Source organism: Ahaetulla prasina, chromosome 14 (genome assembly GCF_028640845.1).
Source record: "Ahaetulla prasina isolate Xishuangbanna chromosome 14, ASM2864084v1, whole genome shotgun sequence".
NCBI lineage: Eukaryota > Metazoa > Chordata > Lepidosauria > Squamata > Colubridae > Ahaetulla > Ahaetulla prasina.
This window is the reverse complement of record NC_080552.1, coordinates 23,641,534-23,668,508: the sequence shown is the minus strand read 5'-3', so window position 1 is coordinate 23,668,508 and position 26,975 is coordinate 23,641,534. Positions and strand designations below refer to the sequence as shown.

Genomic DNA, 26,975 nt, shown 5'->3' with positions numbered 1-26,975 from the left:
TCCGAAGCTGGGCCGGTTTTGGCACCGCGAGAGCCCCGCGTGGGACAGGCAGGAACCGGGACCGTCAGAAGGCGGGCGGGGCCACCTGGGACTGCAGGTGAAGCGAGGAGGAGGAGGAGCGCCTTACTCAGCCGGCTCGCTCTTTGGTTCCTCCTCCTCCTTCCCTTCTTTCTCCACCTCCTCTTCTCACGCTGACTTCATTCCCGGCAGACGCCGCCGGAGTTTCCACGCTGTCGGCCGGCGAGATCCGGCATCTCAGGAGCGCGCCTGGCGAGGCAGCCCAGCTGGCAGAGGACGGAGGTCGGGAGGAAGAGGAGAGAGCGAGAGCCCCTTCTCCGCCCAGGTGGTTGGGCATCGGACGAGGGTCGCCGAGGAGGGCAGGGCAGGAGAAGAAGCCCCCGGGAGAAAAAGAGGCAGATCAAGATGCCTTCAGACTGAATTGCTTCACCTTTCGTCACCCAGCGCCTCTGGGCATCTGGAAGGTCGAGGGTGGCGGTGAGGAGAGGGGGGTTGCTGGGAAGTTTCTGACCGAGGAGGAGGAGGAGGAGGAGGAAGATCTGCGGAGATAGTCGTCGTTTGGGGAGAGTGAGAGGCCTCCGGTGGTTGGGATTCTGCTTTCCACCCTTTGTGGGCCGTTTACAAGAGTTTTGGGAGAGAAAGACTTGGGACCGATTTGGAGACTCCTCGGTCCTTTTGGTTCTACAAGATGAGATGAGGAACCAGGTGAGAAACTGGAGGTGGAGGCCAGAAGACTCTGAAGCACCTGAAACTTTGCTGAAATCCGGGAAGACTTCTCAAGAGCCTTCGGAAGAGCTGAAGAACTCTATTCTCTGCTGCTGCTGCTACTAACTGTTCAACTCAGGAATACCCACCACTAAATTATTTCTCCGCGTATTTGAGCTTGTATTTATTCTTGGTGGAGCAGACTCTCCTCCTGGCTTTTGAGTCCAACCATGGCTTTCTCCCAGGTTCAGTGTCTGGATGACAGTCACGTCAACTGGAGATCCAGTGAATCCAAGCCCGAATTCTTCTACAGCGAGGAACAGAGGTTGGCCTTAGAAGCTCTGGTAGCCAAAGGGCCGGAAGCCTTCTACGAAGTTCTCAAGAAGGAGAACATCCGAGACTTCCTCTCCGAGCTGGAGCTCAAAAAAGTCTTGGAGACCTTGGAAACCTACGACCCTGGTGCGGAGTATCCCCTCAAGGATAGGAGTGGCTGTGTGGACAGTGGCAGCCAGACCGATGACCAAGGCCCAGGGCCTTCTTTGGAATACTGGCCGGAAAGATCTGACCGATCCATCCCGCAACTGGACCTTGGCTGGCCAGAAGCCATTGCGTACCGTGGGGTGACCCGGGCAGCGGTCTACATGCAGCCGCCCATTGACTACCAGCCCCACATCAAAGAGGTCGTGCGCAAGATGATCTTCCAGGCTCAGAAGGTGAGAGGGCTGTAGGGGTGGGTGTGCGCATGCGTGTTGGGTTAGATGTCCTCTGAACCAACCTCAACATCTCAGGAGCTTCCTGGGAGATCCGCCTGGAGGATGAGCCACAACAGAGCTGATCTGGTGTCTCAGTGAGCTCATCTCGGGCTCTGTTTATGGCTGCCCTCTGACCTGCTGGCAGATTTGATCCCAGGATAAGGTCCCATCTCCCAAAGGATGGGAGAAGAGGTGGGACTGGATGAATGACAGGTTGAAGAGCTAATGGTTAGAAGCCAGCATCCATGACGCTGGAAAGACTGGGGAGATAGAATGGGGTAGAAGGAAGAAGCTCCATTCCCAGAAATTGTCTGACTCTCCAAAACATGAATCAAAACTGAGCCAAAATCTCAGTGTTTCATTCTTTAAAATCTCAGCTACTTGCCTTCCGTAATCCCAAATAGCTATTCGTGGGGAAAGGTCCTCTGCAGATGCTCAAGAACACTCTTGTTCTTACTGACTCCTTGCACGGAATACGAGTTCCAGGTCTTGCTAAAAGGCATTCTTTTATGTTTCCTTTGTATCTGACCTCTGGATCTCCCAAGTCTAAACACGGCACAAGACCAGCCTCAGTTGTTTCACTTAGAAAAAGAAATGGAACAGGAAGGGAATCGGATTTGGGCCTCCAAGAATTCCGTACGATGCACAGCTGAAAAAAGGCCACGTGATTCAAAGGCCCCAGGCAACTTTCAGTCTCAGTCTTCCCATCCATAAAATGGGAGTAACTGTGACCTAGATTTTTCAGGCTGTTGCAAGAAAGAGATAAAACGCTACTTATTAAAATTCAAGCCTGTACTATAAACAACTACTTCAATCAAAAATAACTGCAAATGGTCTCCATGTACTCTCACTTTATTAACATATTTCAAAATCTCCGGTCCAGCCCTGGACATGCCTTTCCCTTCTCCTCCTCCTCCTCCTAATTCACTTTCAACTCAGTTATTAATTAAAATCGGGAGTGTGTGATACAGGCCCAGATTCGTTTTCAATCTTCTAGAGCTTCGGTTGACATTTAGCAATCAAGCATCCGCAGCTGGCGCAAAGGCGATTTCCATTGCAAAAGACAAAGCTGTCAACCCAGAATAAATACATAAATTTATTTACTTTTATCACATTAGGTTGGGAAACTAAACCTGTCAACGGGCAAATGAAGGTGTTTTCCAGCGTGTGCCTGCTGGCGGATTCCCACACATTCATATCCCTCTTGAATTGCAGTATCAAAGGGTAGTTTGTAGAGGTAAAGGGAGCCAAAAAGCCATTTTTTAAATCTTCAGTTGCAACTGTCATCAAACCATAATGAGAAATTAAATGTATTATGAGAAATGAAATGGAATGCCTGTAATTATATTTGAAAGACGTTGAGACTACGCCAGTCCATTGCATTCCAAGTTGGTGAGAAGTTGGCTTGTCGGGAAGATTAGAGACCCCAGCACGGAAGAGGGCCCACGGTCAAAAGAGTTGAGACAGCAGCCACATCAAGACCCTGCCCCCTTTTGATGTGGGCTGTGTGTAAAAAGGAACTTTGTGGTTGTGTGGCTGCCATTTTGAGTCCTTTGCGGAAAGGCGCATGGGCACCCTCACCCACGTGAGATCTGGGCGGCCCTTGACTGCCACTTGCCAGGAAGGCTGCCCATGGCAATGGCTTACCAAAAAGCATGCCATGAAACTTGTATTGACCAAAGCCTTGGTGGGCATTGGACAGCAACATCAACAGGCCTCTCTGAGAATGACCGCGGCAAATGGAAGATGGTATTTTAGAGCAGAAAAGGATAAAACAGGAAAGAGCGATAATGAAGAAAACGTGAAATGAAAGGAAAAAAGAAAGAACAATAGATCTGTGGTCTGTCTAGGAGGCCAAAGGAAAGGGGATGGCATGATTGGTCTTCTAGAGCAGAGCTGGTCACACAGGCATGGAAGGAAAGGAATGGTTTTAATAATAAAAGGGTTAAGATATCACTTAGGGAGCGACTTTGCTGTTATCTAGGCCCGTGATGGCAAACTTTTGACGTTCCCGTGTGCCAGCCTGCATGCCGGCAGTGCCACACAAAACCATCCTGCGAGATATGTGCAGCCCCTCTGGCCTTGGCACGCGTGGGGGTGCCGATACCCGGAAGAGCGGCGGTCCATCGCGCATGCGTGAGCCAGCACCCAAACACCTGGATACCATCATGGAAGCACGCCCGACAAACAGCTGGCCATCGCGCATGCGCGCAATGTCAACCCAGAAGGTCGGGTGCTGGCCTGCGCACATGTGCCGGAACGCCACTCTTCCGGGTTCCGCTGCTCCCGCGTGTGCGACGGCCAGCTGACCGGCACACGTATGATCACAGGAACACGGAAGAGGAGCCAGTGAGGCCGCGCATTCTTCGTGGGATGGTTTCGCGTGCCGCTTCCGGCACGCGTGCCATAGTTTTGCTGATACTGATCTAGCTATTGTGTATATGAAAGCACACGGCCACAATCTGATGATAATTATGTTACACTCCACTGTAAAACCAAGGATGGTCTTGGAGAAAAAAAATCTGCAATATTCTGAATAGATGCAGTCCAGGGGAAAACACTCTATAGGTGACAAGAATAACTGAAAACAAGCTGAGAGAGAGTGAAGGAAATCAGTGGGACATCAGGAATCCAAGAATGATTATTGGCTTGCTTAGGACAAAATCTTTGTTTCCATGGCATAATAACAAGTCTGTTCATGAAAATATTAATAACAAGTCTTTGCATGAAAAGGAATCAATATAATTCTAGAAGCATAACTGATTTCATTGCTTACTGTGAATGATGGAGAAAATGAGTGGCTTGAAGGATGATAAGATGTTCTAAATGTGGAGCTGACTATTTTGTAGAGTATCAGTGGCCTTTTCAAAATATCGAAAGAATACTGGGGTTTACAAGAAGCAAGAATGAAAAGTTCAGTGAAAGTTTATGGTGGGCAAAAGGTGTTTAGACCAGATTCTTGTTCTTTAGTTTTTCTTTGCTGAGAAATCTACATGTCTGTGAGAAAGTATGTTTACCTTGTGTTTATTAATTTAGAGAAAGCATTTGATAAAGTTGAATAGGTTTGATGTATGGAATGTTTTTTTGCAAACATGGAAAGGAAGGTTGGTTGCTACATGTGAAAGAAATGGCGTAGAATGGAGGTGTGAGAATTAACAGATGTTTTGTGAATGGATCAGCTGAAAGCAATACATCACACAAGGTTGTGTGATGTCCTACAGGCTGTTTACTGCATTTCTGGATAAACATGTCAGGATAACCTTTGGTGATAGAGACATATTTTGTTTTGATGATGTGGACACATCTGTATTTTTTATGCAGATAATGCCGTGTTGTTGCCATCTTGTTGTCAACTGAAAATTAATGTAGCCAAGACCATGGAAGTTGCATTTGAGGGGGAAAACAGAATGAGCGATTGCAAGTTTATGTATAAATGGTGAAAAACTAGAGTGAGTCGATTAGTCAGCAACTGACTTGAAAAGCTGGGTTCACAAGTTACATTAAGCCAGGATTGTCTAATTGATTGGTTGCATGGAGCAGGCTGGCCTGACCCTCGACGACTAAGAGCAGCTGAATTCACACATTATGGCTAAGTTTACATCCAGAAATCAGCAAGCCCGTGATTGCTTCACACTGGATCTCAGGCGCTGAGTTTTTGTTGAGCTGATCCATCTGGACTCCACCAAAAACTATCTTGGACAAGCTTGGGCTTGTGAAACCCTTCTAGCCATAACATCAAAGTGTCCTTAGGAGATTAAGCTTCTCTTTGGAGCTGCCTTGGCTTAACCCAGGATTGGTTAGGCACCAAGAATCTGTTTTATTTGCAGTAGCAAAAATGATCATCTTGTGTTTCTAAGAAGCTTCCAGGAAATGGCCCAACGTCCACTTTTTTCAACATAAACTGAAAATAGTTCTCAGTATTTCAAAGCTTCCCTAGGGGATTCTGGTGCCTTTTGTCTCCTGCCCAGGTATTTCTCTTAGGGAAGAGTCAGGAAATGTGGTGGTAGATCTTGGATGGAAATGTGACTTTTGTACAGCGGTGAAATCTGAACCGGTTTATTACCGGTTCAGTGGCTGCACATGTGCTCTGTGTGCCAAACGCAAGCTACGTGCGCACATGTGCAGTGTACACCACACCAAATGTGAGGTGCGCACGCACACACGCACACAAAAGGAGGCAAGGGAAGGAAGGTAAGTAGAGCAGCGCCTGCGGAAGGGGGGGATCAGCTGTGGTGCACAATCGTCGTTCTTACTTTTTTTAAACCATTTTTTTACTACCTATTCAGGCGTATAAATAGTACAAAAATGCTTTTAAAAGTAAAAAAAAGGCTCTGAAGATTGCGCAGCTCAGCTGTGATTGGCAGAGCCTTGTTTTTTTTACTACCTAGTCCTACCATTCGGGCGGGAAAAGCAAGCGAGCCGGAAAGAAGTGGTAAGCGAGCAACCAGGCAAGCAGGCGATAGGGTGGGCATGGGTGGGGGGTGGTGTCCAGGGATTTTTGCTACTGGTTCTCTGAACCACCTGTTGCCCTCGCTACCAGATCAGCTGATCCGGTCTGAACCGGGAGCATTTCACCGCTACTTTTGTAGCTGGGAGATTCTGCCTTCACGTCTCCTATAATGTCAGATGCAGCTCCAAGGTCTGCCTACTTCAAAGGAGGTCTTCTTGCGGACAAAAGTCACACCTCCAGGTTCAAGTGTGCTTTCTGAACAGAAATGGAGCCTTTGGTGTAGAAATATTCAAAAGCTCTAGAGATTGGCAGCTCTTGACAGCTTGGCTGGCTTGACCAAGGAGCCCGAGTCTGAACACATCAGTGGGACCTTATGAAGAAGGACCGGCCTGGATGCCTTCAGTTGGGAGATTTCCCCAAATTTCAGCAACCATCGGAGCTGTGTCAACATGATCCGTGGGGTTTCTAGTTTTTAGATGAACTCGGCTGCATTGCACCCACTAAGGAGAGACAGCAGAAGGAAGAGTTGAAGAGTGACACAGGCAGCATATAAATGTAATAAATCATTAAATTCTCAACATTCAAAAGTAGTTTCTCATAGAGTCTGGGACGATTCCACCTGTCTCTTTTCGGGTCACTGAATCACAGAACAGTCGCCTTTAGGGCAGGTCGAATTCCACGTCATTTCTGTGTCACATTTTCTCACAACATTTAATTTTCAAGATCTGTTGCTAACAGCTGCCGTTGGCCAATCCTAGGGTGGCAGGCTAGATTTGGAAGTCAAAAAAACCCTGTAAAAATCTGGAAAGAAATCTCCGGTGCCACCGTTTATGAAACCATTGGTCAAATTGTGTGTGTGTGGGGGGGTATTTTTGTTTTTTAGTGGCTCCCCCAGGGCAGCCGAGTGCTGATGAGATCCTGCCTCTTCTGATACACTTTTCTTCAGGGTTCATTTCTTCATACTGCTCTAAACGGCACTTTTCAACTTTCTTTTTCTTTCTTTCTTTCTTTCTTTCTTTCTTTCTTTCTTTCTTTCTTTCCTTTCTTTCTTTCTCTTTCTTTCTTTCTTTTTCCTTTCTTTCTTTCTTTCTTTCCAATTTGTCCTCTTCCATTCCTGACCCTTGCGAACCTGCTGTACTTGGTTCCAGAAATACGACTTTGCCTCCTGAACCGATTCAGCGTAATCTGATCCAGAAATGAACCTTGGGCATAACCGCACTTTGGGGGGGGGGGGGAATGGAAAAGGTGTTTTTGGAAGCAATCGAGGAAAACAGGCAGCCTGAGCAGATCAAAGGTCTTTCAAGCTTCCTTTCTCCTTCCTCCTCCCCATAATACTTATTTTCAAACCTGCAGGTGTGACACAGTAGCACCGACAATGGCAGCAGGGCAGTCATTCTCTTCTGATTAAGAAGCGTGGGAAAACAGCTTAAGTCTTGGCTGGCACCTCAGTGCATCTTCCCCATTTAAGACCAGCTGATTCCAGATGCAACGGAGGCCACTGCATCCAGTCTTCCAAGGCCATAAACAGGCAGGGAGGAATCGAACTCTCTCACTGCTTCCTAATCCACTCAAAAATGCAGACCAGCCACATAGTCTAAATAACTGCAGCACAGTGAAAACCCAGCTGCGGGAGACCTAAGAAAGGGCCCGGATCTGTAGTTCACAGCAGTCCAGCGCCAACCGGCTCTCTGGGGGACAGTGGCTTGTTTTAGGGTAGACAAAACGAGGCAAAGAAAGAGAAAATCCCCTTGCTAAACTGGAGGAGTGCTTGGGAAAGTTGGCTTCTTACTCGGGCATTTGATCACCAGGGAACTACATTCAGTTTGACTCTGGACAGAGAGCAGGACTTATTTTGGCAGCTCAGCTGGGGGGGATGGAGGATAAGACCATTAATCAACCCTTTGAATGGTGATGCTGAATGATATTCCTAGAATGTTTCCTTGGGTGGGTTTGTGAAACATTCAACAGCATCCTCTCTGGAAACCGTTTATATAAATAGTATTACACACATGAATCAATCAACCTCTGCATGGTTACTTTTCAGAGAGGAAGCTGCTTCCTGTAAATTTCAACTTCGAGACCTGGAGACAGAAACCCAGGTTAAGGAAATCACAAACCAGGATATCCTGGTTTCTTTTGGATTACGATCTCCATGAAATCTTTAGCAGAAATCCAGTTTTGGTTTGGGAAAATGATTCCTGGCTCTCGTTCCCTATTGGAAAAGCCTGAACACTTTTAATCTTTCTCTTTTTTAAACTTTGCAGGGACTATGCGCTCTTTGTCTCTTCTTTTAATCGATAATTTAGCAGGATAATCTTTTCACTCGGCTGCCTGGAAAGCTGCCTCAGGTCTTTTTGCCTTCTGCTTTTGGTACATAGAATGTAGAATCCAAGGGCTGGAAGGGACTTCAGAGGTCTTCTAGTCCAACCCCCTACTCAAGGCAGGGGATCCCTATCCGGATCAAATGGCCATCCAGTCTATTAAAGTGTATCTTTAGGCCCTCGGATTAGCTGCTGATGCTAGTTACCTAGCAGAGGCAGGTAAACGCTGAATTGACAGGGCTCTGCCTATTTCCCTTGGTAGCCAAAGCACTAAAAATAATTATTGACACTCAAAGGAGGGGGAACAAACACTGAAAGGCTGCACTGGGGCATCTGCAAGCGGAGCAAACAGCCGAGGCCTCGATACTGCTCTGTTTATCCAGCAAGGATTGCTCAGCCTGACCTCCAGATTAACCCTGTTGCTAACAGCAAAGCCCCCGGCCAAACCTTCGGCCCCGGATTCTTTCAGCAAAGCTGCTCTGCTCCACCTGCGCACCTTTTCATGCCTCTTGCAAAGCCCGGGGCTTCCCTAGGGAGAGGCTGTCTACCAGCAGATGCAATGGCAAGATTGCAGGGCAGGTGCCTTGATCGGAGAGGGTCTGGTTGGCCAAGGCAGAGAACTGGAGATACAGGAGGAGAAGAGTTTATAAGGCAGCTTCCCACCCACCCCCATTTCCAAGGATGGTTGTGTTGATGGGACGGACCTCTAGGGCAGTTTTCTCAATCTTTGCAACTTTTAAGATGTCTGGACTTTAACTCCCAGGATAGCTGAAGCCACACAGGAAAATGCTGCAATTGTGTGCAAACTATATGAATCTTAAGAGGCTCTCTTGCCTTCCACCTTGCTCCTTTAAATCCTGGGGAATTTGCCACTCTGCTTTTCCTGTGGCAAAACAAAGCAGATGGAGCTGCACCAAACAGAAGCTGCACAATTCCTGTCCCATCAGGATCCCATCCCGATCCCACCAGTCTGAGATCAGCCCTTCCAAAGATTCTCCTCTATTGTAAGAACATGAAACGCGGCACATCCTCGGCCACCACAGGAATAATAAACAAGGATAGGAGCGTGGGAGGGGGAATAGGCTGTGGATTATGGAACAGATGCTGGGTAGGGTACGGGATTGGTCATTCCTATTCAAAGCCACAGAACCGATGGATTGTATCGGACTGACAGCCGGCCAGAAGATGGACAGACAGAAGGATGTGGAGAAATCTGCAGGTTGAGATTCTTCCTTCCATTTCCAGAGATGCTTTAGTGGTTCCCTAGCTAGCCAAGTGCCCTAGGTGGACCCTCACCCAAAACTAACCATGTACCTCCCCCTGCTAAGGCAGAGACAAAGCATTTGAGAACTCCTCAAGTACCTTTCGCCCTGGAGAAACAGCATTTTCAAGAACTGCTGTTTTGCCCAAGCAATCCATCTCAGGAAAATGGAACAACAGATTTATCCATTGGGAAAGCAAATAAATAAATAAATAAATAAAAACCGGATCTTTTTTCAGCAAGCAGAAGCTGCTTCAGGAGAAAACTTGGGACCCAACAGACACTCAACGTTTGTTCTCCGAACAGTTTCGAAAACAGATGACGTGTGCCTGGCCCAAGATGAAAGCAGGAGACAGCAACATCTGCGAGCGCCTGAAGGGAAATGTTGCCCTTAATTAGGCCAACAAAACTCCTCCAACTTCCTCAGCTTTGGGTCCCAGATATGGGAACCCAGGTGAGAGTTCCAGTTGGCTCTGGACTCCAGTGAAGTTTGCAGGAGGAACAAAAAATTACTTTGCAAGGGAAATCTGAGATCCAGAAGTCACCACCGAGTTACACACCGACATGGATGTCCACAGGATATGGTCACAAAAAATCCACCCACACTCATATGCATCATGAACGTTCCATGTGTTCATATTTTCTCTGTGATGGAAAGTCCACATGAAACTTCAATCCCACCATTTTGGGGCCACTATCTTGCCTTTTTGGGACCACCTGTTGTGGTCCGCCAGCAGCCTGCAGAGCTGGCAACGGAGTCAGACAGCGATGAGGCTGAGGAAGAGTGTGGGCCAGTCCTGGAGGCTGGGGAAGGCCCGGATGAGGGCTCTGCATCAGAGGCAGAGGTGGGGCCAGGGCCATCGGGGAGTGAGGTGCGGACTCAGGAGCCTCTAGAGGCTGACAGTAGTGAGGCAGACCCTGTTCCTAATGCAGGCATGAGAAGAGCTGCCAGAAGGCAAGAGCAGCTCAAGCAAAGAGGACAACTCGGGAGTAGGGCCAAGAGATGATTGGCCCCTTGCCTAAAGGCTTAAAAGACCAGTGACGGTGTTTGGGCTCTTTGCCGGAAAACAACGTTGCTGCATTTGTGTCTTCTGCTTTTGAACTTTTGCCAAGAAAGGCCTTTGGCAGTTCGCGTAATTAAGACCAAGGTTGGTCATAGGACTGAGGAATTGTGTTGGGAATAATTTGCTTTAGTTTGGACTACGCTGCGAATGAGTTAATTCTCAACTGTTCTAATAAAGTCTGTTTTTGAACTGAGTTTACTACTACCTACTTGGGCCTGGGTCACACCACCCCCCTCTGCAGACCCCCAGCCCATGAACTAGTCTTCCTGACAAATTACTTCCTTGCCTCTCCCCTCCAGTTCTTCCCATCGCACCTGGGGACTGAGCAAAACCAGCCACGGTTACACAATTGTTGCTCGGATTATTTGCATGGCGATAGAAGTGCTGTGCGTGGCGCATGGGGTATTTGCAAGACATTCAAGATGCAGGCTGATCTTAACACGACAGAGTGGGATTATTAAGCGTGATTAAAAGGCAGCATCCTGAGACAGCGAACTAATTGCTCCGTGTGACAAGGGAGGCTTAAGTAGGCCACGGGAGAGGCAGCCGTTCGGTCATGAGATGGCATTTAGCAGCTTGGCTTGGTGGTGTACGCAAGCCACTCAGCCTTCCAGGCGTGCCTCGGTTGCCCAATCTGCCAAAAGCAGGTTAGATGGCTGTGTCCTGACCTCCCATGGAGAAGAAGCCCTGCTCAATCACGATCGCCTCGCCCAGAGACACATCTTCCAAACCCTGGAATGAAGGCGCAGCAGATCAAAAGCATCCGAAAGACAATGGTTGAGAAAACTTGGTTGAGACAGCCTGTTCAAAGTAGAGCCCCGTCCCTTCCAGTTGGTAAACACCAAAACAGCTGGCACTGCAGCCAGATCCTGACACATCTCGATTGCAACTGGTCCACAAAGACCATGTAGGAAGAGGGTGTTCTCGTGAAGATCTCCCGATTTGGAAGTTCAGCGTGGTGATGGTCTATCTCAACTCTTCTAGAGGCCTCTCTTGGCCACCAGTGGTCCATCTGCTGTGTCCTGGGGAGGTCAGGAGGAGACACTCTTGGATCTGGACTTCTTGGCCCCTGGAGGACTTTCTGGTTCTTGGGTCAAGTGGGCCTCTTTTCTCAAGGACACTATGGTCACATACCCACCGAATATGACATGTAAGAGCCACAGACGTGGCCATCTTTCCTGGATGGTGATCTTTCCAAGAATTTCCTGTAAAACCACTATTGGAAACTGGGCAGCAGAGCAAAGAAAAGACCCTCTGCCCAAAAGGCAACTTTTGACTCTTCCAGAGAGTTGAGATTTTGCAACATGTGCTGTTAGAGAACATGTTTCTACATTGCAATCTCACAGCTTACCTCAGGACTCAAACATAGACCCAAGTATGTTCTGTTGGGTTTTTCACAAGTGTGTGTGTGTGTGAGAGAGAGAGAGAGAGAGAGAATTCCTAGCACAAACATCTCTGAGCTTAATCTGCTCCCATAATGTTTTCCTCATGTTTTCCTTCTTTCAACCCCAACAACTGGTGCTCCAGTGCAACCGATCAGAGCCACTCCGAAAACCTTCACTCAAAACTGGATCCTCCCTCTTCTTAGAGACCCCCAATAACCACATTTCGGGTTCTCCCAGCTGTCCAGAACCTTATTCTGCACCAGTGGTTCACCCAATCCCCTTGACAAGATCAATCAAAGTCAAAACCATACAGACTCAGCTCGATTAAATCTCGGATCACTTTAGGGTGTTCCACAAATCCAGCCTGTTTGGCTGGTTCACTTTTGGCGTATTGTGAGGATCCAGAATGCTGTGACTGTGGTGTGAAAATGGCAACGTGTCCTAAGCTGCTTTTTTTTAAAAGGAGGTTTGGCTACCGAGATCTCTGATTTTTTCCTTTGAGCAAGAAAAGTCAGTTAAGTCTTGGCCATAAGAACCAGAAGCAACCTACATTTCAAGTTTTTAGAGTTTTGGTGTTTTTCTGTTGTTGTTGTTGTTATTATTTGACTGTTCGGTTTGTTTTTAACCATGTGAGCAGCTGATAGTCGTGTATGTAATATAAGTGGCTGTACAAACTGAATGAATGACCTTTGCTTGTAAATAAATCCCATTAGTCTCTCTCTCTCTCTCTCTCTCTCTCTTTCTCTCAAACACACCTACACATGCCTTACAGAAGTGTTTTCCAACCTTGCAATTTTAAGATGTGTGGCTGGGGAATTCTGGGAGTTGAAATCGATACACTTTAAAAGTTGCCAAAATTGAGAAATACTGCCTTACAGCCAACTCAATTTTCAGAATTAGGAAGCTGCCAAGATTTGGAGGACCGGGGTGCAAAAACTCACAGAAAAAGGGGTATCCTCCCCATCATTTATGTGGGCCGCAATTCCTGGGAAAAGGAAAGGGCTTGCCTTGAACCCACACATTCCTATAGGCAAAAAACCCCCTTTCTTCCTACATTTTCTCAGACGTTCTAAGAAAGGAAGCCAAGCAAGTCAGCACCAGCTCCCTCCTCACTTCACCTTGTCTGCTCCCGATCATGTTTCAATTCTCTCTCGTTAATTTTGCCGCCTGCCTTGGTTTCCCTTTGCTGACCCGGTGACTTTCCTGCTCTTGAATTGAACCTCTCGGGGCCGAGAACCGACTCTTGTAAGAACTACATTACTCAACCCGAAGGCAGCTCGTGCCAGAAATACGATTCCCCCTTTTCTCTTACAAGATGTAAACACGTCTTGCCTCCTTTTGGAGCTGCATCAGACGTTTCTCCCACGAAATGCATGGAAGAAAAGTATTTTTTTTCTAGCTCTTGTTTTGAGAAACAGGCCCACCCACACAGCTGGGACCCAGATGGAAAAGATTTTCCTTTTGGAAAAGCTGGCCAAGTGAGACAGGCTTTTTCTCAGTGCAGCATGGAACCAGGCTACCTTAAAACACCTTTTTGCTTACAGCAAGCCTCTTTCAGGAGAAACATGGATTGGGGTTCTGAGTTTTAAGAATTGGGGCTCTTTGCTCCTCTTTGGAAGTTGAGGCTGCCCCAAACTCAGCCTCTGAAGAGAGGAGAAAGCAAAGTTTGCCATGTCTAAGAACAGAACAGAATAGAATAGAATAGAATAGAATAGAATAGAATAGAATTCTTTATTGGCCAAGTGTGATTGGACACACATGGAATTTTTTCTTGGTGCATACGCTCTCAGTGTACATAAAAGAAAAAATACCTTCATCAAGAATCCTAAGGTACAACACTTAATGATAGTCATAGTATACAAATAAGCAATCAGGAAACAATCAATATAAATCTTAAGGATACATGCAACAAAGTTACAGTCATGCAATCGTAAGTGGAAGGAGATGGGTGATGGAGACTCATCCAAGCCGTGGTTGTCCCAAAGGTGGTTTTTCAAAGAGCAACTGCACTTCCTTGGGGATTTTTCTTGAAGACGTTTTGCTTTTCCTGCAAGAAGCTTTTTGGGACAAAAAGTTGACAACTTAATAGCCAGGAGGGCTCCTGGGGGAAAGACGGTCTGCGTTTAGGCTTTGTCACGGGGAAATGGGTTTTGTTCTGCCCCAAACGTTGGAATGTGGTCCCCATCCAAGCAATTAGCAAATGCCACCGGCTCAAAGGTGGAAGGTAGATTTCACGAGGCCATCTAATCCTGGGCTCTAGAATATTTGAGGTTAAATGGAGAACTGGTGTGTGTTGATCCAAGGAGAACATTCTAAGAATTTTACGGGGTGGAATCAAGGAGCAACATTTGCTCTACTCCCGCACGTAAGTCCCTCTCCCTCTACTTGGTTTCTCCCTGTAAAGGGCATTAGATGAGAACCAGTGACTCCCAGGCCAGGCAAAATCATTAGGTAAACCTTGAACCAAAATCTCCCAATCCGAAGGCTGAAAAGAGAATGGCCCAACCTTTGTTGACTTGAAAAGGAAGGAAGACAAGATCTAGGATTTGAAGCCCAAAGTGGGCCTGGAGAAAGAGCTTAGTTGTTACGTTCTGCACGAGGCAGACCTTCTGTGTAGATAGCTTCTGTCTTAATTGCAATCAAGCCTTTAAGACAGCTGTGTTGAGTCCTTGAGGTTCTGCTGTAAGCCAGTTCTTGACTTTGGGCTGATGGAGCTGGAGAGTCAAGATTTATTGCCATGCTTGGTGTGAATCAGGCACCTCCACAAATGCTGGGATTACCATTCCCAGAATCCCCAGCCAACTAAGAGGTAAGGCCAGATCTGGAATGACGTTTAGCTCCCGTGGCTGAGGTCTCCTTTCTCCCTCTTGGCAGGTGGTTGCGGTGGTCATGGACATGTTCACGGATGTTGACATCTTCAAGGACCTCCTGGACGCGGGATTTAAGCGGAAAGTGGCCATCTACATCATCATAGATGAATCCAACCTGAAATATTTCCTCCAGATGTGCGAGCGAGCCCAGATGCATGCCGGCCACCTAAAGGTAAGTCAGCCCCAAGTCTAGCAAAGGGTCCAGTGGAAACGTCGTCCACAAAAGGGGAGAGATAAAACGCCCTCGGAGTGCTTAGGAGGCAACCTTTTGTAGTTTGAGCTGATATCTTCATTGGCCAATTCAGGGTATAATTACTTTCCCGTTTTGCAATAATTGCAACTTTCCCAAATTCCTTTAAGCCTTGGCTTCGGAGACGGCAGCGCTTGCCAGCCAATCCCATCCATGCTGGAGCACCCAGCGCTTGCGAGAAGAGTCTCCATGGCACCAGCTGGCCGTGATATTGATCTCTTACAAGCACATTCCTGGGCTTTCTCTGCTTCCTTCCAGTCGGTCGTTCAGCAGCTCTGAGAGGGGAAGACAGCAGAACTTCACATTGATTCCAGTTTCTAAGCTAAGCAAGACCCTGGCCCTCATTAAGGGAAAGGTAGTTTCAAGAGTCTTGATTAACGCCTAGAAAGCCTCCCACCCACCCACCCACCCCCATCAAGTCAACCTCTGACTGCCGATGACATTAGGGACAAGTTTCTACAGTTTTCTTGGCCATAGTTTCAGAAGCAACTTTGCCAGGACCTTCTTCTTGGATAGAAAGAGAGCGACTGACCCCCAAAGTCACCCAGTTGGCTTCATGCCTAAGGCAGGACTAGAAAATCCCCCCACACGCATGCGTGCGCCCCCTGCATCCGCCCTCCCCGCCACATGCATGTGTGCCCCCCATACACACACCCTGGGCATGCGCAACAGAGACCCGATGACTAGCTGGCCGGCGGGAGGCGCACACGCAGGCACAGCGAAGCTTAACTGGGGCGACGGCTCACGTGCCCACAGAGAGGGTGCTGTGTGCCACCTGCCGCATGTGTGCCACAGGTTCGCCCTCACGGCCCTCGACCACTCCAGACAAACGGGGGTCCAGCCTCTTCTTGAAAAGCCTCCAGTGATGGAGCAGCCACAACTTCTGGTTGCCACCCATTCCACCGTTTTCACGGTTTTCTAACTTGCGTAGACCAAAACAGGTAAAGAGGGGCTCAGGTACATTTTCCATGCCAAGAACCCCATTGCCGGAGGCCTGAATAGCTTCTTATTCCCAATGATCCACAAAGCTGCATTTTGCAGGGGCTCAACGGGATGACAAGAGGTTGGAAGAGCTGAGGAAGAAACCACAGCACACCTCTTGCATTACATGTAGGGACGACTTTGATGCCTCGGCTGGTTGTTTCAAACAGTTGTCCCAGGGGTGAAATGAAACATTTGGTACTGCCGGTTCTGTGGGTGTGGCTTGGCGAGGGGGGGTAACGTGACTGGGTGGGCATGGCCAACTTTTTTTTTTTAAAGTTTAAAAGCATTTTTTCTACAACCTCTTCGGCTGAAGAGGTTGTAAAAAAATGCTTTTAAAAGGCTCCTCTGACGATCCAGCTGAGTTGCCTGATCGTCAGAGGCTTTTCTTTTAAAAGCATTTTTTTTGTTTTGCTACTGGTTCTCCGAACCACCCGCCGCCATCGCTACTGGACCGGGCGATCCAGTCTGAACCAGGAGCATTTCACCCCTGGGTTGTCCCCATTTTGCAAATGAAGCAAACAGGTGCTGGGGAAAAGAAGGATGGGCGTAAGACCACGGATGACTTTGAGCGGTGGTGGGTTTCCGAAATGCTACGTCAGAAAGCAGCTGGTGATGGAACCAGGTTTCTTTCGTAGTCTTCACATCAGAGCGTGCTTGGCATTCCTGAAGCGCTGCTGAAAGAGATCCGGGGCTGAGCAGATGAGTTCACTCCGTGCCCTTTGCCCTCTTGCTAGCCACACACACACTTATATGCCACAGGCCCAAAGGTGAGACCTCCCTTGGTCTCCTTTTTGAAGCACAGGACTGCACTTTACCCATCGGGAGGTTGTAAACAAAAACCACCTTTGCCTTGAATTGCCCTAGAGCAAGGCCTCATCCTGCTTACATTCCAGCTCAGCTCTTTCCTTTGAAAACTTCGTTTTATGCGGCTCCACCTTTAGCACATAACGCCGACAAAAGGCCTGGCTGTGGAAGGGATTTATTTACCATTTTCAAAGCTCGCAAGCTGCTCCAATCAAAACCAACACATTTGCTTCAAAGATCTGGAGATGCTTGCTTGTGTGGGCTCCAGAGGGACTCCAGGAAGCTGGATTCTCCAGTGCTGTAGAGGAGGGTTTCTTAACCTCAAGAACTTTAAGATTTGTGGGCTTCAACTGGCAGAATTCTGGGAATTGAAGTCCACACAGTCCCACCTCCAAGGTCCTAAAATTCCACGATTCCCTTTGAGAGAACAGCAGCTCCGTTCTCATCAGGCTTGGTGTCCATCTGAGGACAGCCGAGCTTCGGCACCATCACACCCGGCAAGAGTCGTCACACAGGGGCGAGGGGTCAGCCACAAGGCACCCTGGGAAACGTCTCCAGCTCTCTGAGCGCATGTTTGCCCAGTGACTCAGTCCTTGGCACGAGCTGCCACGCTGGTCCTCTTCCCTGCCAACCAGCCGTCTTGGCTGTTTGCTCCTGTTTTTTTTGTGTTTTTTTTTGTTCTGCTCCCGGCCGGCTCAATCAACAACTTTGCTCTTACTTAAGACAGCTGCCTCAACTGCATTTTTCCCCCTTTCTTGTTGTCAATTCAGGCTGCTTATTTTCAATGGACTGCGCTTGCTTTTCTTCAGAGGAAGAGAGGAGAATAAACATCTCATAACGTCATTCATTAACTTCAGAAAAGAAAACAAGGCGTTTGGCCTTAAAATGCTGGCTGGGTGAGGAAGGGCCTGAAGGATGAAAAAAAAATATGTTTTTGGAACGAGAGCAATTAAGAGTTAATTGAGCCCTTGGTCTCCACCTTCTTCCTGGAGATTTTCCCTCGGAGATTCTCCACTTCCCTTTGACCGAAACTTTTAAAGAAGTTCTCGAGAACTCTTAAAGCTGTCCTCTTCCTTATGAGCCACTGGGGCTTGTTGACTTTTTGCCAACCCATCGCCTTTCTCGAATTCAGAAGATCTCAAATGTGAGCGTAGTCACACCAAAGACAATAAAGACAGGAAAATCCAGCACTGGGCTTTTTATTAGCTTTCCCAAGAACTCTGCACGTGGCCTTTGGCTAGTCCCTCAAGTCCTCTTCCAGCTTCGGTGGGCCTGCGCCTTAAAACCTGCCCTTCGTTTGCACGCATTGACTTGTTTCTACAGGAGAACTTTTATATTTCTTCCTTCGGCTTCCCACTTATCTTTTCTTCTCCCTTTAAAACATTTCTGCAGGTCGTCCTCGGCTTACAGCCATAATACAGGCTGCCCATTATGGTTATTTTAAGTGGTTGTGACCATCGTAAAACGGTTCATCACATAACCAGCCTGGGTTTTGCAAACTTTTTTTTTGCAGTGGCTGTTCAGCCAGTATGGCTACTGGTTTGCAATGGGGTGGTTTTTGGCAAAAAAACAGAAGCAAATTTCAGTTTTCAGCAGAAACATCATAATAAACCTCAGAGACATAGGTGCATTAATAGATGGTATAAATAGGTTTTGCTCAGCGCTTTCTCAATACGGAGGAGGCTCCATTACAGGGAGCACACAGCATACGTTGGCGTGTTGCAATTCTGCACTTTCGCACACCACAACTTCCCGCTTCCCGCTTTAACTCCCGCCCCTCCCTTCACCAAAGCCAAGAGGTTTGCAAAACAGGCATGGCACAGTCCAAATTATCTGGGCTTTGCAAAGATGCTTCGGTAATCAGCTTGGGTGCCTCTTCTGTTTGCAGCAAGCCGGTATTGTGCTGAGTAAGTCAATCTTGGATGGGCTAACTCGAACGGCCACGCCACACCTGCTCCAGGCTCCACCCTCCGCCCATCCAGGTTTGAAACCACAACTCTGGCTCCCAGGAGTCCAAAATGAAAAGAAATGTCCTTTAAGTGCCGATCGCCCAATAGCAAGCTTTTATCCGCTGTTTTCCGGCTCATTCCTGCCCTTTTGTGTCTGCAGAATCTCCGCATCGGCACAATTGGGGGCACCGAGTTTTTCACCCGCTCCGCCATGACATTCAAGGGGGCCTTGGCTCAGAAGTTCATGTTTGTGGATGGGGACAAAGCTGTGTGTGGCTCCTACAGGTAGGTGGAGAACCTGGAGAACGCCCTGATTTGGGGTCCCAAGCATTCTAGCTGGCTCTGTGTGGCTTTAGGGGTAGGAAGGATGCCAGTGGCGAACTGAAAGGGGGGTGTAAAAGACCTCCTATGGGAGACCCTGCGGCCAAAGAGAGCTTTCCACTCTCATGGGAGAGATCAGACAGAAAATTGGGGGTATTGCTCAACCAAAGCTTTAATACTTAGCTTCTTCTCATGACCCACAACCAAGCAGCAACTATTTAGATTTTGCACAGAAAACTGGTCTAGATGTGCACTGAACACAAATATTTGGCTGTAAAAATGCCCCCTTGCATGGTTTATCATAGTGTTTCTCAAGCTGTCAGGTTTAAGAGGTGTGGACTCCAACTCCCAGAATTCCCCAGGCTGGAGAAGTCTGGGAATTGAAGTCCACACCTCTTAAAGGTGAGAAACATTGTTCTAGCAGGTTTGAGCGATGCTAGTCCTTAGCCAGTTTTCCTTTTTAACATTTTCTTCAAGTTCAAGAGTCTGTCAGCCCCCAACTGAACTGTCCCGTATTCCCTTCCAGCTTCACCTGGTCAGCCGCAAGGACCGATCGGAACATCATTTCCGTCCTTTCGGGCCAGGTGGTTGAGGCCTTCGACAAGCAGTTCCAGGAGCTGTACCTCATGTCTCGGAGCGTCAGCCTCAAGTCCATCCCTATGGGGGAGGAACCGGAACCCGAGCCAGTCATCCTACCTTCTGTTATCTCGCTGACCCCGGCCAACTCCACGGTGAAGAAACTGATCAATCCGAAATATGCTTTGGTCAAGGCCAAAAGCACCGAGCAGGTGGGCAGCGGCAAAGCCAGCAGTGACAAAGTCCTCACTGAACAACGGGCAGAAGCCCAAAGCAAGGTCATCCCTGAAGACCACGTGTCCGAGAGGCCCAGCAACCTCACCGAGAAGGTGCCACCCATCCACCCAGGTCTCCTCAACCTGGAGAAGGCCAATATGTTCGACTACCTGCCCACTTGGGTGGAGCCTGACCCAGAACCTGGAAGCGAAGTCCTGGGCTACATCAACATCATCGATCCCAAGGTGAAGAACATTCAGCTTTCTCAAATCAACCGCATCAAAGTGTGTGATGTCTCCAAGGCCAACGCCCAACACAGGCATCTCCTCAAACAACAAAAGGCCCTCGAGGCCAAGAACAGAGCTGGTCAAGAAGGGGCCAAGAACCAACCTTCCCAGACTTCTCTACCCCTGGTGGAATCTGCCCCTTCTCCGGCCCATGACCAGGAGCCTCCTTCCAAACCCTTGGCCACCAGCCCCGTGGAAAAGTCTCCTAGGCACCTGGTCAACGGGGAGACAATTGCCACTCTGGCCAACAACAAGCACTTGAAGCAAATGCTGGATCCCCAAGCAGAAGATGGAAGCGCTGCTGCCCCAGTGCCCAAACCAAGGCGAGTCCACGCGAAGGATCCCATCGCTACGAAACGTCTTCCCCATGAACGGGGTGCAGAGTGGTGAGGGGGAGGCGGAAGAGGAAGAGGAGGAAGACTATGTGACCCCCAGTGACCACGGAAGCCTCTCCAACAGCTCCCCTGCCCATAGCTGCGACCTCTCCAACGCGTCCATCCACTCTGACAAACACAGGGGGCAAAGCCACATGTGCCCCCTGCGGAGGACCAGCTCCGACTTCCTTCTCAACGGAGAGGGGCCCGGCCTTCACCACTTGCAGCGGAAACTGAGTGAGCCTTACCTCAGCCGAGGGACCTTTGTAAGCCCCCTGGGGAGCCCCCCACCAAGGCTTACTCCGCCTCTGGAGGAAGCCGCTCAAAGGAGGAGGTGGAAAAGTGACAGCCTGGAGGAGACGAGGTGCGTTTGGGAAAGGGGCCACCCCCTGCATGCTTTACCTGCTGGCTACATTACCTGTACGAGCGAGGCTCCACAGGTAGGCATTTCTGTGGTAGCATTCTACCTTGGCATGTGAGTTCAGCTCTAGGAAACCACCCAGGAGGGTTTCTAGCAGAACATGTGGCTGTCCTCTAAAACAGAACTTGGGCAGTGACTGTCACAGCAGTCCCTGGAGAGAAGGGCCACTTGCAAGGGTTACTCTTTGTGGGAACCTTTCTCAGAGTGGTGGGCTGGGAGACAAGGATGACTCTTGGGTGCTGCTGCTCAGCAACACACTTGTATTGAATAGCTGCAAAGGGGGAGAGAAGATAAAGAGTCTTATCTCATTGAGCATCGTATCTTCTCAGTAGCTGACCAAACATGGCATCAGCCCAACTGTTCCATTCTGCTCATGGTTCCCAGAGCCATCTCCAATGCTGGAGGTCAGATATAGGCATTAAGATCAGAGGCCACAAATAGCTTCATCCTTTATGAGTTTGTCTCTTCTCCTTTCAAAGCCATCCGTGATGGCCTTCACCACCCCTTCTGCCAGCAGTTCCAGAGTTTCCCTGTGAGAGCACCATAAGTCAGCTCTAAGAAATATTCCTCTGGATCAGATGCCAACAGCAATAACCAATCGATAACCCAACCCTGGGCCTTGGTCATGGCTTTCAACCCAACCCAACACTATCAATGTTTGTTGTGTCCACCAACATTTCAGTGGGGTATTGAGGGACTGGGTTGGAATTCTGAAGAAGATCCTTTGGCTAGGAATTATGGGAACCCAACCCCAGGCCAGACCCACCAAATAGGGAAAAAAACAGAACAGTTGTAAAATAAGGGTTGATATTGGGCACTATCCCAATATCCACATGGACAGACATGCATTCGAGCCAAATGGGAATCATTTGCACTCGCTCTTGGTTGCTCTCTCAATAGTGAAGTTACAAGACAACTGAAAGCTGTAATTGTTAGTTTCTCTGGCCTTCTCATCCAAAGAATTACAATTAGCTCTAGCTGCTTAATCTCATGGCCCCAGAGGCAATATGTCTTCCAGGCCCACATTTCTCTCCTACCTTGCGACACTTTCTCATACTGAGTTGCCTCTTCTCCTACTTCTGATATGGGGACAGAACAGCCAGCTCCATAGTTTTGGTTTCCTCCCAAATTTATCAAGTCTTTCCCCAAGAGCTCAGCTCTTGAGAAGACCTTGATCTACACCAAGCCATCTGGGGAAGACCTTGGTTCTCCCAAAGTGCTTCAAGCCCAGATTTAGGACCAATGCTAAGTGGAGATGCTGGGCCTTGTCATGTCCAGCTGCCAAAGTCCTCTGTCCAAAGCCTCAGGGTCCAATTATGTGGTAGCTGAAGGCCATCCGAGGACAAGCGCTGGAAGGAGAAGCTCTTTAGCACAAGGAGCTCCCACCCAAAGGATGCTATGGGGTGTCTAAAGCCAACCACATCCTTCTGGGGCCCCTCAGGATGGTTTGTGACCGACCAACAACCTCTGATTGGTGTTTTTCCCCACCAGCTTCACACAAGCCATGTTCGGATTGGTTCCGTTCTTGGCTTGGCCTCCTTTTATGAATTTATTAGGTCATTAGTGTTTAATATTCTTGCTGCAATCATGTGCCTCTTGGCGATGTAGACATAATATATATACTCATGTATATAAAATACAGGAAGAATGAAAACAATGCCATCAAAATTAAATTAAAATGGAGCAATACATAATTACATAAAACGCCAGTGCAGTTATCCAGCTAATTAAATGGAAGGGCTCCACTTTAACGCAGACTTTCTTAACCTCAGCAACTCAAAGTTAGGTGGAGTTCAGCTCCCAGCCAGAAAATTAAAAAAAAAACAAAACCCCAAAGGAAAGGAAATAAAAGCAACACAACAGCAACAATTATACAAAAGGCCTCTCGTCCACAATCGATATGAGAAGCATGTTGTGCAAAGCTGCTGGTTATTATTATTCCAGCATAGTCAACAAACCACAGTTGACTAACAAGGCTGATCCTAATACCGGACAGTCCTGAAGTCTAACATTAGGAAGAGGAGAAGTGCAGTAACCTTGATGGCCATCAGACAAGCTATGGATAGAAATACGTCCCCTCTCCACCCACACATGCTTCCTCAGATGCTTGGCAGGTTTCGTACACAGCTCACCTGCCTGTCAATCAGTTCGCACCCTGAGATTATTTCCAGAGGATGGCATCCTTAGCTGTGTTCAGGAAGTGATCCCATTCCAGGGAAGACAGAGCAGGAACTGGCCCCCAATGAGGCCAGTCAATTGCCCTGCACTGGGGCACAGGAGTAGTCAGTGGCACAGTTCTCCTGTCCAGGGCCAGCTGCATTTGCCAAGCTGAGCGCAGGTGCCCACCCTGGAAGTCCTCTTGCAGCTGCTTCCCTGGGCCAGGCTGGGTCCTGCTAGGCTGGGTACCCCAGATATGAAGCCCATGGCCTTCGGGCCTCTTCGGTAGGAAAAAAAACAGAAGGCGTTTCCTCCACGACATTTTTTTTTTTTTGGACACGCAACTTACCTGGGTAGAGAATTCGGCTAATCATGCCCGGCATAACAATGACAATCATAGGCAGCATTTTCAGGTAGCTGGCAAGGATGGAGGCGGCCTTGGCATGGTTGAGACTCCTGGCCGAGAGGGATCTCTGGACAATGACCTGGAAAGACACAAGAGTGAATTCTTGTTCAGGACAGAAAAAGCCCCATGTTGGTTAGGGAATTCTGGGAGGTGAAGTCCATCCATCTTAAAGCTGTCAAGCTTGAGAAACACTGATCTATCATCTCTTTATTTCTCTTTTCTGCGTGTCTCCTCCCCCTCTTCTATCTATTTCTCTATCCTCTCTCCCTGTCCCTCCGTCTCTCTCTCTCTGTCACACACGCACACACACCTACCTACCTATCAACTATCTCTGTGTTTCCCAACTTTACAACTTTAAGATGGGTGGACTTACCTCCCAGAATTCCCTAGCCACCTATCTTGGCTGGGGAATTCTGGGATTTGAAGTCCGCCCATCTTAAAAGTTGCCAAGCTTGAAAAGCACTGATCTAAACTGAACTGGGCCGTGGTGGCTCAGGCTGTAAGATAGCCTGTTATTAAAACACAGCTGCCTGCAATTACTGCAGGTTCTAGTCCCACCAGGCCCAAGGTTGACTCAGCCTTCCATCCTTTATAAGGTAGGTAAAATGAGGACCCAGATTGTTGGGGGGGCAATAAGTTGACTTTGTAAATATACAAATAGAATGAGACTATTGCCTTACACACTGTAAGTCGCCCTGAGTCTTTGGAGAAGGGCGGGATATAAATGTAAATTAAAAAAAAAACCTGATCTACGGCAGAATCCAAAGTTATTTCCAACACATTTATGGGAGCAGGACTCTGTCTCTCAGCCCTTTGCAAAACTCAACCACGCACTGGACACATAACTGCATGCGGATGTTTCGAATGCCTTTTTCTCTTCTTGATGCTGTTTTGCGTTCTGTCCGCAGGGGCCTCAGCTGTTCTGCTACGGATCCCGGGTGCAAGTGTCGGCTGAACAGGGCAAAAGCCGACCCCAGCAGCGGAAAACCTCCGAGGAGGGCAAACGGCCACAGGACAGATCTGGGGCCAAGAAAGTCGCCCCAACCTCAGCCAACCCCTTGTTCTGGCAAAGGAAGAACTTCACCTCTGCCAAGAATGCCCGGCCCGGCCCCGTCTCCCACAGAGGTGGCACAAGCACCCCAAGAGCCACTGGTCGGTCCCTGACTCCACTCCCCGAAGGCCAGAGGTCACCAAAAGAAATGAGGACTCCGCTGGACATTCCTCTGTCCAAGCTCTCCCAGTCAAAGCACCTGAAGAGCAAGACTTCCCAACTGGAATCCAAACGGAAGCCCCCTGGGACCGCCCACCCCAAGGACCAGTAAGGCCGGTGGAGACACCCGAATGACCAATGGAAGGGGGGCTGGGCTGCTTTGCAATTACCTGGTCGGTGCACCAGTACCACGTGGCCAAGACGGTCAGGCCCAGAGTCATGCCCGTCCAGGGCAGGTCTCCAGTGATGGGATCCCGGAAGAGATGCATGGCGTCCCGCCTGGGCAGGTGGCAAGTTGTGTTGGGGACAATCTTGGATGGGATGGCAGCTAAGTAGGCCTCTTCCAGGTTGTGGTAGCCCCCAATCCGGTGGAAGGCTGCTCAAAGTAAAAATCAATGGGGCGGGAGAGCAGAGGACCAATGAACAATGTCTGAAGCGAGCAACCACATCCCTCCCCTTTGTCTGGGCTCCTCCAAAGTCAATGGTTCCCACCTTCTTCCTTTGCCCCCAAAGAATGAGGAAGGAACCTTGACAGTGGGGCATTGAGTTTCCTCTCCACTCAGGATGAGGTGGGAGAAGAAGGGGGCCATTTGAATGCAGAGGTCATGGGCAGTGAGAAGAAGCTGGGTGCTCTTTGTAGGCCACCTTAGGTTCAGTCCCATTCAAGAGTCAAACTCCAGTTGATCCTAAGTCTTGGGCCAACCTCTGAAGCACCATCTAAGCATGAGGAGCAACCAACGACTCACCATCTCCTCCATCAACTCCTCAGTTGCCCAAAATTCTTCAATAAGCCAGAAGGATCCATGGTGCATCTACAGGGCACCAAGTTGAGGAAAGTTGCACTAACAGCAATCTCAACCAGAGAGCCCAAAGGAAGCTTCTTGTAATGTTCCCAGACTTCCCCATCTGCACCTTCAGCAAGGGGGTGAACCCCACCTTCTGAGATTTGCTCCCGTGCATCCACGCACCTCCTGGCATTAGTGCCACATTGTTGAAGCCAGAGTGTCATCACTGACACCACAAAAGCCACTGGGGCATCCCATGCCACGTAACAACAATGCAGTGATGGCCTTGCTCTCCCCTGCCTTCTACACATCTCCCCACAGCTCCCCGAGTGCACATGGGTACTGTACCCCAACTAGTCAGCTCACTCACCTGCCCCTTGACAGATTTCACTCCCAAGAAGCTACCGTATATACTCGAGTATAAGCCGAGTTTTTCAGCACGTTTTTTGTGCTGAAAAACGTCCCCTCGGCTTATACTCGGGTCTATATGGCTTATACTCGAGTTTTGTTTTTTTTTAAGCCCCTCGGCTTATACTCGATATATCGCTTATACTCGAGTTTTTTTTCTTTTCACATTTTACCGGACGGGAAGCCCTGCGGTGCAGTGAGAGGCGGGCGGGGGCCGCCAGCCTTCTCAGCTGAGGGAGGAGGTTTCCCCAACCGGTAGGTGCCTCATTTCCCACCCTCGGCTTATACTCGAGTCCCCAGTTTACCCCAGTTTTTGGGGTAAAATTGGGGACCTCGGCTTATACTCGGATCGGCTTATATTCGAGTATATACGGTAAAGGAAAATTCAAATTTCACCCTACGTATGACTTGAATTTAGGGGGGTTGAGGGAAGGGCCAGGCATTCCAAAGGAGAGAGAACAGAACAGAATAATAGAGTTGGAAGGGACCTCGTAAGTCATCTAGTCCAGGGGTCTCCAACCGTGGCAACTTTAAGACTTGTGGACTCCCAGAGTTGAAGTCCACAAGTCTTACAGTTGCCACGGTTGGAGACCCCTGATCTAGTCCAAACCCCCTCCCCCGCGCCCGCCCAAGCAAGAGATCCTACACCATTTCTGATAGATGGCAATCCGGTCTCTTCTTGAAAGCTTCCAGTAGTGAAGTTCCCACAACTTCTAAGAGAGAGGAAAAGAACTCCAGGGAAGTCACAGGAAATGACCATATTCCAAGGGGAGAGGTGGGCAGCGCACCAGCCAACCAGAAGGGTGCTGAGAAGCCCTGGCAGGGTCAGCCTTCGGCTGGCTGTCCGATTCCAGCATAAATGCTGCTAAGGGTTCAGTGGTGAAATCCAGTTTTTTTACTACTGGTTCTGGAGGCGTGGCTTGGTGGGCGTGGCAGGGGAAGGATATTGCAAAATCTCCATTCCCACCCCACTCCTGGGGCCAGCCAGAGGTGGTATTTGC

The 26,975-nt window shown here is 48.8% G+C and overlaps 2 protein-coding genes across 2 annotated transcripts in view; one reads left to right on the top strand and one right to left on the bottom strand.

Moving 5' to 3' along the window:
* SLC5A10 (solute carrier family 5 member 10) overlaps positions 1–26,975 on the bottom strand; it is a 49,847-nt gene that overhangs the window by 12,567 nt on the left and 10,305 nt on the right. The window contains exons 8-9 of the mRNA XM_058157170.1: positions 24,952–25,157; positions 23,515–23,650 (exon numbers count right to left, since the gene is read on the bottom strand). Coding sequence (XP_058013153.1) covers positions 23,515–23,650; positions 24,952–25,157 — 342 coding nt within the window. The remainder of the gene's footprint in view (positions 1–23,514; positions 23,651–24,951; positions 25,158–26,975) is intronic.
* Positions 150–26,099, top strand: FAM83G (family with sequence similarity 83 member G). The gene is made up of 3 exons (XM_058157166.1): positions 150–1,436; positions 14,831–14,998; positions 24,480–26,099. The coding sequence occupies exons 1-3, from the start codon at positions 954–956 to the stop codon at positions 24,891–24,893; spliced, it is 1,065 nt and encodes a 354-aa protein (XP_058013149.1). The 5' UTR covers positions 150–953; the 3' UTR covers positions 24,894–26,099.